The sequence below is a fragment of the Oncorhynchus keta genome, chromosome 10 (assembly GCF_023373465.1).
Source record: "Oncorhynchus keta strain PuntledgeMale-10-30-2019 chromosome 10, Oket_V2, whole genome shotgun sequence".
Lineage (NCBI taxonomy): Eukaryota > Metazoa > Chordata > Actinopteri > Salmoniformes > Salmonidae > Oncorhynchus > Oncorhynchus keta.
The window spans coordinates 7942096-7954282 of NC_068430.1; the positions used below are offsets into that span (position 1 = coordinate 7942096).

Here is a 12187-nt window from a genome sequence, read left to right on the forward strand (position 1 = left end):
CGGTCGTTAAAACACTAACAGCTTACAGACGGTAGGCAATTAAGGTCACAGTTATGAAAACTTAGGACACTAAAGAGGCCTTTCTACTGACTCTGAAAATCACCAAAAGAAAGATGCCCAGGGTGCAATGTCCGTACTGTGAGATGCCTAAGACAGCGCTACAGGACGGACAGCTGATCGTCCTCACAGTGGCAGACCACTTGTAACAACACCTGCACAGGATTGGTACATCTGAACATCATACCTGCGGGACAGGTACAGGATGGCAACAAAAACTGCCCAAATTACACCAGGAATGAACAGTTCAGACTGTTCGCAATAGGCTGAGAGAGGCCGACTGATGGCTTGTAGGCCTGTTGTAGTAAGGCGTGTCCTCACCAGACAAACGTCACCTATGGGCACAAACCCACTGTTGCTGGACCAGACAGGACTGGCAAAAAGTGCTCTTCACTGACGAGTTGCGGTTTTGTCTCATCGGTGATGGTCAGATTTGTGTTTATAGTTGAAGGAATGAGCGTTACACCGAGGCCTGTACTCTGGAGCGGGATCGATTGGAGGTGGAGGGTCCATCATGGTCTGGGGCGGTGTGTCTCACCATCATCGGTCTGAACTTGTTGTCATTGCAGGCAATCTCAACACTGTGCGTTACAGGGAAGACATCCTCCTCCCTCATGTGGTACCCTTCCTGCAGGCTCATCCTGACCCTTCAGCATGACAATACCACCAGCCATACTGCTCGTTCTGTGCATGTCTTCCTGCAAGGCAGGAATGTCAGTGTTCTGCCATGGCCAGCGAAGAGCTCGGATCTCAATCCCATTGAGCACGTCTGGGATCTGTTTAATCGGAGGGTGACGGCTAAGGCCTTTCCCCCCAGAAATGACCAGGAACTTGCAGGAGCCTTGGTGGAAGAGTGAGGTAACATCTCACAGCAAGAACTGGCAAATCTGGTGCAGTCCATGAGGAGGAGATGCACTGCAGTACTTAATGCAGCTGGTGGCCACACCAGATACTGACTGTTACTTTTGATTTTAACCCCCTTCCTTTGTTCAGGGAAACAATATTAAATTTCTGTTAGTCACTTGTCTGTGGAACTTGTTCAGTTTATGTCTCAGTTGTTGAGTCTTGTTATGTTCATACAAATATTTTACACATGTTTAGTTTGCTGAATATAAAACCCAGTTGACAGTGAGAGGACGTTTCTTTTTTTTGCTGAGTTTATTTCTGGTAATAGTGGGAGTGGGACATGAAATAGTAATTGGAGGACTGCTGCTGGTATCACGTTACCAGTTGGTATACAGCGTGGTGATGGTCTGTCCTCCATATGAGTCCAGTGGCTGTGTCTGCTGCAGTAGGACATTCTTGACCAGCCTAGTGACGTCCAGACTGAGGTAACGTGACAGGGTGTGCAGGCTGGCTGTGTAGGCCCGAATCCCGGCCAGGAGGTCAGACGGACGTCCTATTTCCTGGGTGGTCTGGTTGTAATGGGCCATTCTCACGATGATCCTGGAACATTACACACACACACACACACAGACACACAAACTAACGTCATGGAATCAGACAGGGCTACATGGCATGGCAGGCTGAATGAATAACAGTCAGGCTCAACGAACCATGTAATGATTATTCTGTCTCTCTCGGTCTCTGTCTCTCTTCAAGGGGCTTTATTGGCATGGGAAACATATGTTAACATTGCCAAAGCAAGTGAGGTAGATAATATATAAAAGTGAAATAAACAATAAAAATTAAGAAGTAAACTTTACACTCTCTGTCTCTCTCTATCCCTCTCCTCAACCCCCCCCCCCACCCCCGCGCTATATTTAATTAATTGATCAATTACACTGAAACGGAAGCAGAACATGCACACAGATCATTATGGTGCATGCTTGGTTCATTTTGAAATAGCAACCTACTGTAGCTGTAATTGTCTGAACTCCTGACCTCTGTAATATATAGTTCAGTAAAGTATCTGCCATGTTGTCATGTTGTGTTGCTACCATGTTGTTGTCATGTTGTTGTCATGTTGTTGTCATGTTGTGTTGCTACCCGTGTTGTTGTCATGTTGTGTTGCTACCATGTTGTTGTCATGTTGTGTTGCTACCATGTTGTTGTCATGTTGTTGTCATGTTGTGTTGCTACCATGTTGTTGTCATGTTGTTGTCATGTTGTGTTGCTACCATGTTGTTGTCATGTTGTTGTCATGTTGTGTTGCTACCATGTTGTTTTCATGTTGTTGTCATGTTGTGTTGCTACCATGTTGTTGTCATGTTGTTGTCATGTTGTGTTGCTACCATGTTGTTTTCATGTTGTGTTGCTACCATGTTGTTTTCATGTTGTGTTGCTACCATGTTGTTGTCATGTTGTTGTCATGTTGTGTTGCTACCATGTTGTTGTCATGTTGTTGTCATGTTGTGTTGCTACCATGTTGTTGTCATGTTGTTGTCATGTTGTGTTGCTACCATGTTGTTGTCATGTTGTTGTCATGTTGTGTTGCTACCATGTTGTTTTCATGTTGTTGTCATGTTGTGTTGCTACCATGTTGTTGTCATGTTGGTGTCATGTTGTGTTGCTACCATGTTGTTGTCATGTTGTTGTCATGTTGTGTTGCTACCATGTTGTTGTCATGTTGTTGTCATGTTGTGTTGCTACCATGTTGTTGTCATGTTGGTGTCATGTTGTGTTGCTACCATGTTGTTTTCATGTTGTTGTCATGTTGTGTTGCTACCATGTTGTTGTCATGTTGTTGTCATGTTGTGTTGCTACCATGTTGTTTTCATGTTGTTGTCATGTTGTGTTGCTACCATGTTGTTGTCATGTTGTTGTCATGTTGTGTTGCTACCATGTTGTCATGTTGTGTTGCTACCCATGTTGTTGTCATGTTGTGTTGCTACCATGTTGTCATGTTGTGTTGCTACCATGTTGTTTTCATGTTGTTGTCATGTTGCTACCATGTTGTTGTCATGTTGTTGTCATGTTGTGTTGCTACCATGTTGTCATGTTGTGTTGCTACCCATGTTGTTGTCATGTTGTGTTGCTACCATGTTGTCATGTTGGGTCTTCAATCATGTTGTGTTTCTACCATGTTGTCATGTTGTGTTGCTACCATGTTGTCATGTTGTGTTGCTACCATGTTGTCATGTTGTGTTGCTACCATGCTGTCATGTTGTGTTGCTACCATGTTGTGTTGTCATGTGTTGCTACCTTGCTATGTTGTTGTCTTAGGTCTATCTTTATATAGTGTTGTCTCTCTCGTTGTGATGTATTTTGGCCTATATTTTTTAATCGCAGCCCGTCTCTGCAGGAGGTCATTGTAAATAAGAATTGGTTCTCCACTTGACGTGCCTAGTTAAATAAATGTCAAATAAAAATACAAATCTTCTCTGCATTATAAACGGTCTCATGTTTTGCTTAAACAGAGAAATTGAGATTTAGGTGATTTAGTTGGAGAAAAGGATTTAACCATCCAATATGATAAAGCAATAGATATTAAGACAGAGATCATGTTATGGGCAAAAGGTGCTTGGCCTACTTGGTGAGGCGTGTCTCCAAGTGAGATATGAGGAACTCTGCAGGAGTGACGATGTGGTTGAACACTGTGAAGTCACTGCTCCCACTGAATGAGGAGCACAGCTCAGTCAGAGTCAGATGCAGCTTGTCCATACTGGAAGGGAATGAGAAGGAAGGGAGAGAGAGGGAGAGAGAGAGAGAGAGGGAGAGAGAAATAGAGAGCGAGAGAGAGAGAAAGAGAGAGAAATTCGACATACCAATTAGGATCTGGCTAAAAATACTTGAAGCAGTTATAGAAACCATTTCCCTTTATGGTTGTGAGGTCTGGGGTCCGCTCACCAACCAAGAATTCACAAAATTGAGTCTCTGCAAAAACATCCTCAGTGTACAACGTAGAACACCAAATAATGCATGCAGAGCAGAATGAGGCCGATACCCACTAATTATCAAGATCCAGTAAAGAGACGTTAAATTCTACAACCACCTAAAAGGAAGCAATTCCCAAATATTCCATAACAAAACCATCACCTACAGAGATATGAACCTGGACAAGAGTCCCCTAAGCAAGCTGGTCCTGGGGCTCTGTTCACAAACACAAACACACCCTACAGAGAGATGAACCTGGAGAAGAGTCCCCTAAGCAAGCTGGTCCTTGGGCTCTGTTCACAAACACAAACACACCCTACAGAGAGATGAACCTGGAGAAGAGTCCCCTAAGCAAGCTGGTCCTGGGGCTCTGTTCACAAACACAAACACACCCCACAGAGAGATGAACCTGGAGAAGAGTCCCCTAAGCAAGCTGGTCCTGGGGCTCTGTTCACAAACACAAACACACCCCACAGAGAGATGAACTTGGAGAAGAGTCCCCTAAGCAAGCTGGTCCTGGGGCTCTGTTCACAAACACACCCCACAGGGCCATACAAATAGGACAGCAAATCAATTAGGCCCAAACAAACTATTTAAAAATATATATAATTACTTGACACATTGGAAAGAATTAAGAAAAAAACTGAGCAAACTAGAATGCTATTTGGCCCTAAACAGAGAGTACACAGCGGCAGAATACCTGTCCACTGTGACTGACCCAAAATTAAGGAAAGCTTTGACAATGTACAGACTCATTGAGCATAGCCTTGCTGTTGAGAAAGGACGCAAAATGAGGTGGAAACTGAGCTGCACTTCCTAACCTTCCTGCCAAATGTATGATCAGAGAGACACACAGACCCACAAATAATTTTATAAACTCTCAAATACCACAGTGTGCCATCACAGCAGCAAGATGTGTGACCTGTTGCCACAAGAAAAGGGCAACCAGTGAAGAACAAACACCATTGTAAATACAACCCATATTTATTCATCCTCCCTTTTTATACATTTTGTACATTTACTAATTCCACATATGTCATTCGCAATGTCTTTATTATTTTGTTAACTTAAATAGAGAGAGCGGCATTTGTGGAGCGATGGGTAACGATGCTTCGAGGGTGACTGTTGTTGCTGTGTGCAGAGGGTCCCTGGTTTGCGCCCAGGTATGGGCGAGGGAACAGTCTAAAGTTATACTGTTACATTGGTAAATGTAAATGAGACTTTAGAAATTGTTAGTCTACTTTTCTTTAAAAATTAAAACCCATGAAATATCCAATCAATCGACAAAACACTTCAAATGTCAGAGGAGACTTGTCGCTGCATGGTGGTAGTTCCCCAAATGAGTGATTTAACTGAACATTATTCGGTTTGGAGGAGAGATGAATGGAAGTCAAACGGAATGGAAGAGTAGGGTGAAGAAGGAATGGATGAATGAACAGAATGATGGATGAATAGAGGGATGGATGGATGAATGAAAAGAATGATGAATGAATAGAGGGATGGATGAATGAAAAGAATGATGGATTAATAGAGGGATGGATGGATGGATGGATGGATGAATGGATGGATGGATGAATGAAAAGAATGATGGATTAATAGAGGGATGGATGGATGGATGGATGGATGGATGGATGGATGGATGAATGAAAAGAATGATGGATGAATAGAGGGATGGATGGATGGATGAATGAAAAGAATGATGGATGAATAGAGGGATGGATGGATGAAAAGAATGAAAAGAATAATGGATGAATGGATGGATGGATGGATGGATGAATGAAAAGAATGATGGATGAATAGAGGGATGGATGGATGAATGAAAACAATGATGGATTAATAGAGGGATGGATGGATGGATGAATGAAAAGAATGATGGATGAATAGAGGGATGGATGGATGAATGAAAACAATGATGGATTAATAGAGGGATGGATGGATGGATGAATGAAAAGAATGATGGATTAATAGAGGGATGGATGGATGAATGAAAAGAATGATGGATTAATAGAGGGATGGATGGATGGATGAATGAAAAGAATGATGGATTAATAGAGGGATGGATGGATGAATGGATGAATGAAAATAATGATGGATGAATAGAGGGATGGATGGATGAATGAAAAGAATGATGGATTAATAGAGGGATGGATGGATGGATGAAAAGAATGATGAATAATAGAGGGATGGATGGATGAATGAAAAGAATGATGGATTAATAGAGGGATGGATGGATGATGGATGAAAAAAGAATGATGGATTAATAGAGGGATGGATGGATGAATGAAAACAATGATGGATTAATAGAGGGATGGATGGATGAAATGAAAAGAATGATGGATTAATAGAGGGGATGGATGGATGGATGAATGAAAAGAATGATGGATGAATAGAGGGATGGATGGATGAATGAAAAGAATGATGGATGAATAGAGGGATGGATGGATGAATGAAAATAATGATGGATTAATAGAGGGATGGATGGATGAATGAATGAAAAGAATGATGGATGAATAGAGGGATGGATGGATGAATGAAAACAATGATGGATTAATAGAGGGATGGATGGATGGATGAATGAAAAGAATGATGGATGAATAGAGGGATGGATGGATGAATGAAAACAATGATGGATTAATAGAGGGATGGATGGATGGATGAATGAATGAAAAGAATGATGGATTAATAGAGGGATGGATGGATGGATGAATGAAAAGAATGATGGATTAATAGAGGATGGATGGATGGATGGATGAATGAAAAGAATGATGGATTAATAGAGGGATGGATGGATGGATGAATGAAAAGAATGATGGATGAATAGAGGGATGGATGGATGAATGAAAAGAATGATGAATGAATAGAGGGATGGATGGATGAATGGATGAATGAAAAGAATGATGGATTAATAGAGGGATGGATGGATGGATGGATGAATGAAAAGAATGATGGATTAATAGAGGGATGGATGGATGAATGAAAATAATAATGGATGAATAGAGGGATGGATGGATGAATGAAAAGAATGATGGATGAATAGATGGATGGATGGATGAATGAAAATAATGATGGATTAATAGAGGGATGGATGGATGGATGAAGGAATGAAAAGAATGATGGATGAATAGAGGGATGGATGGATGAATGAAAATGAATGATGGATGAAACAGGGATGGATGGATGAAAAAAAAGAATGATGAATGAATAGAGGGATGGATGAATGGATGGATGGATGGATGGATGAATGAAAAGAATGATGGATGAATAGTCCTGCAGGGATGGATGGATGAATAAACTGAATGATGCATGAATAGATCTTTGGATGGATGAATGGATCAATAGAAAACTATGATGGATGAATAGAGGGATGGATGGATGAATGAAAAGAATGATGGATGAATAGAGGGATGGATGAAAAGAATGATGAATAAAACGGGACAGGTGGACTAAAAAGTAACAATACAATAACGAGACTATATACAGGGGGTATCAGTACCAAGTCAGTGTGTGGGGGGTACAGGTTAGTCGAGGTCATTTGTACATGTAGGTAGGGGTAAAGGGACAATGCAATAGTTAATAAACAGCGAGTAGCAGCAGTGTAAAAAACAAAGGGGATGATAGTCACATACACTACTGTTACTGTTTATTAATAGATCCTGTTGCCTTGTCACTTTATCCCTATATGCACATATCTACCTCAATTACCTCATAGTCCTGCACATGGACTCAGTACTGGACTCTATATACTGTACCCTATATCATCTACTGCATCTTTATGTGACCATACATCTGTATCACTAGCTACTATGCCACCATTGTTTACATACATCTGCTAACATTACTCATCTCATATGTATATACTGTGACCAATAACATCTACTGTATCTTGCATGCCGTTCTGTGACCATCACATCATTCATATATCTTTATGTGACCATATTCTTTATCCATTTGACCATTAACATCTGTAACCAGTAGTTTTGACCATTGTTTAGGTTAGATTACTTGTTGACCATTACTGCATTGTCGGAAATAGAAGTACAACATTTCAACCACTGACCATTAACATCTGCTAACCATGTGACCAATATGTGACCATTAACATCTGCTAACCAATGGGTATGTGACCATTAACATCTGCTAACCATGTGACCATTAACATCTGCTAACCATGTGTATGTGACCAATAACATCTGCTAACCATGTGACCATAACATCTGCTAACCACGTGACCAATAACATCTGCTAACCACGTGACCAATAACATCTAACCATGATGTGACCAATAACATCTGGTAACCAATGTGATGTGACCATTAACATCTGCTAACCATGTGTGACCATTAACATCTGCTAACCATGTGACCAATAACATCTGCTAACCATGTGACCAATATGTGACCATTAACATCTGCTAACCATGTGACCAATAACATCTGCTAACCATGTGACCAATAACATCTACCATGTGACCACCATGTGTATGTGACCAATAACATCTGCTAACCATGTGTATGTGACCAATAACATCTGCTAACCATGTGACCATTAACATCTGCTAACCATGTGACCATTAACATCTGCTAACCATGTGACCATTAACATCTGCTAACCATGTGACCAATAACATCTGCTAACCATGTGACCAATAACATCTGCTAACCAATGTGACCAATAACATCTGCTAACCATGTGACCAATAACATCTGCTAACCATGTGACCAATAACATCTGCTAACCATGTGACCATTAACATCTGCTAACCATGTGACCAATAACATCTGCTAACCATGTGACCAATAACATATGCTAACCATGTGACCAATAACATCTGCTAACCATGTGACCAATAACATCTGCTAACCATGTGACCAATAACATCTGCTAACCATGTGACCAATAACATCTGCTAACCATGTGACCAATAACATCTGCTAACCAATGTGTATGTGACAAATACATTTGATTTGATTTGTTTTCCCCATGTTATTGTTTCTTATTGTCTATTTATTACTTTACATTTAACATTTACATTTAAGTCATTTAGCAGACGCTCTTATCCAGAGCGACTTACAAATTGGTGCATTCACCTTATGACATCCAGTGGAACAGCCACTTTACAATAGTGCATCTAGATCTTTTAAGGGGGTGAGAAGGATTACTTTATCCTATCCTATCCTAGGTATTCCTTAAAGAGGTGGGGTTTCAGGTGTCTCCGGAAGGTGGTGATTGACTCCGCTGTCCTGGCGTCGTGAGGGAGTTTGTTCCACCATTGGGGGGCCAGAGCAGCGAACAGTTTTGACTGGGCTGAGCGGGAACTGTACTTCCTCAGTGGTAGGGAGGCGAGCAGGCCAGAGGTGGATGAACGCAGTGCCCTTGTTTACTTGTGTTATGTTTGTCTATTATTTTCTCTCTGTATTGTTGGGAAGTCAGCATTTCACTGTTAGTCTACACCTGTTGTTTCTGAAGCACAGTGAAAATAACATTTAGATTTGAATGGAGGAACAGGGAGGAAGGGTATAGAGCACTGACTTGGTGACGATGGCACGGTCCTTCCTCTGACTCTCTGTTCCAGGTTTCTCTCTCTGCGCGTCTCCTTTTTTCTGCGTCTGTTTCTTCTGCTTCTTATTGCGAGCTGCACTTATGGTCTGGCCACAGTGTTTGGGCAACAGCTAATAGGAAACATGATTAAGAGGACCACAGTGAATAAACATTTTCCGTTAAAGCGTATTCTACATTGCATTGTGAGTGACTTTACCTTCGTCTGCTTCAGCTCGTCAGGAGTCTAAATTAAAATAAACACCCTCATAATGTTTTCCACCAGAGAGAAAACAGTCTCCCATTGAACAGTCTCCCAGATCCATTTAGTATCTTTATTTGGCGTCTGTAGTGACTACAGGAGTGTTATAAATATAATTTAAAACTACTGTCGATTGACTGCATCAGTCTTATAGTTAATTAGTTGTGTGACCTGTACACTTCCCCCAGATTCCTGGTGATCATATCTCTCTCACACACACACACACACACACACACACACACACACACACACACACACACACACACACACACACACACACACACACACACACACACACACACCTGGCCATCGACACACACACACACACACCTGGCCACACACACACACACACACACACACACACACACACACACACACACACACACACCTGGCCATTGCATATCTCACACACACACACACACACACACACACACACACACACACACACACACACACACACACACACACACACACACACACACACACACACACACACACACACACACCTGGTCATCGAGGTTGCATATCTCACACACACACACACACACACACCTGGTCATTGAGGTTGCACTGTTCGCTACAGATCTCTAAGATGACAGAGCTGGTCTGTTTGGCGATCTCCTCCAGGAAGGTCACACACAGACGCAGACTCCTCTTCTCAACAGCCTCCGTCTAGACACAGACAAGACAAGACAAGACACAGACAATATACAAGACACAGAGTTATCCCAACACTAAATCACTGATACTCAGAGAGAGTTTGTATTTGTGTTTCTAAGGTTGATGGAGATGTTTTACTCACTGGTTAAATTATTAGGGCCAGGAGTTTTTCCTGACCCTACCTGGAAACACTGGGTCAAACTACACAGAACAGGTTCATGGAAAAACTCCTGGCCCTAATTCTGAAAAATATCAATATCAACCTTGATATTTTTCAGAATTAGGGCCAGGAGTTTTTCTATGAACCTGTTCTGGGTAGTTATATATATATATTTATATACATACGATGTGATTTCCTGGATTTTTGTATTAGATTCCGTCTCTCACAGTTGAAGTGTACATATGATAAAACGTACAGACCTCTACGTGCTTTGTAAGTAGGAAAACCTGCAAAATCAGCAGTGTATCAAATACTTGTTCTCCCCACTGTATGTATGTATGTATGTATGTATGTATGTATGTATGTATGTATGTATGTATGTATGTATGTATGTATGTATGTATGTATGTATGTATGTATGTATGTATGTATGTATGTATGTATGTATGTATGTATGTATGTATGTATGTATGTATGTATGTATGTATGTATGTATGTATGTATGTATGTATGTATGTATGTATGTATGTATGTATGTATGTATGTATGTATGTATGTATGTATGTGTGTGTGTGTGTGTGTGTGTGTGTGTGTGTATGTATGTATGTATGTATGTATGTATGTATGTATGGAATAGTACAGCTGAATTGAAATAACCTTGATGTTTAAATATACCATAAGTGGAATATATATATTCTACTTATGATTTAACCTATTCCAGTAGTATATGCTTTAACCTATTCCAGTAGTATATAGTAGATTTAGTTCCGATAGTGTCTGGGTACTGACCTCTTCTGGACAGAGCGGATGGACAGCCTGGTTGAAGTGGGAGCAGACCAGAGGGAAAGACATGAGGTAGCGCTGCATAGAAACCTCCTCGCTGCTCTGAGAGAACATCTTCTCAAACACCCGCGGGTAGAAGCTGGATTACGAACACAGTCATATTTCATTAGGAGTGAAGGGTTAACACACACACACACACACACACACCATGTGGTCTACGAAGGGAACAGGGTGCCATTTTGGATGCAACAATGGTATTACATATATTAGTTCCAGTCTTCATTGGCCCAGAAGTTGTTTTAGGGGCGGAGCTAGAAGACATTTTCCCACTGAATTCATCAATGATAAGAGTTGTTCTGTTCTTTTAATACATGTGTGGGCCCCAGCACCTAGAACAGGGTTCCCCAAAAGGCTGCCCGCGGGTGATATTTGTGTGTGTGTGTGTGTGTGTGTGTGTGTGTGTGTGTGTGTGTGTGTGTGTGTGTGTGTGTGTGTGTGTGTGTGGTGTGTGTGTGTGTGTGTGTGTGTGTGTGTGTGTGTGTGTGTGTGTGTCTGGTGTGTGTGTGTGTGTGTGTGTGTGTGTGTGTGTGTGTGTGTGTGTGTGTGTGGTGTGTGTGTGTGTGTGTGTGTGTGTGTGTGTGTGTGTGTGTGTGTGTCTGTGTGTGTGTGTGTGTGTGTGTGTGTCTATCTCAGTACCAGTCAAAAGTACTACATGATTCCATACGTGTTATTTCATAGTTTTGATGTCTTCACTATTAGTAGAAAATAGTAAAAATAAAGAAAAAGCCTTGAATGAGTAGGTGTGGTACTGTACACACACACACACACACACACACACACACACACACACACACACACACACACAAAAGTATACACACACACACTTGTCACACATCTCATTCCAAAATCACAGG

General features: G+C 41.3%; 1 protein-coding gene across 1 annotated transcript in view; it reads right to left on the reverse strand.

Annotated features, from left to right (window-relative positions):
- Positions 1-12187, reverse strand: part of nckap1l (NCK associated protein 1 like) — a 58681-nt gene that overhangs the window by 14999 nt on the left and 31495 nt on the right. The window contains 5 exon segments of the mRNA XM_052526393.1: positions 1285-1503; positions 3530-3661; positions 9403-9542; positions 10223-10342; positions 11280-11412. Of these exon segments, the coding sequence (XP_052382353.1) occupies positions 1285-1503; positions 3530-3661; positions 9403-9542; positions 10223-10342; positions 11280-11412 (744 nt within the window).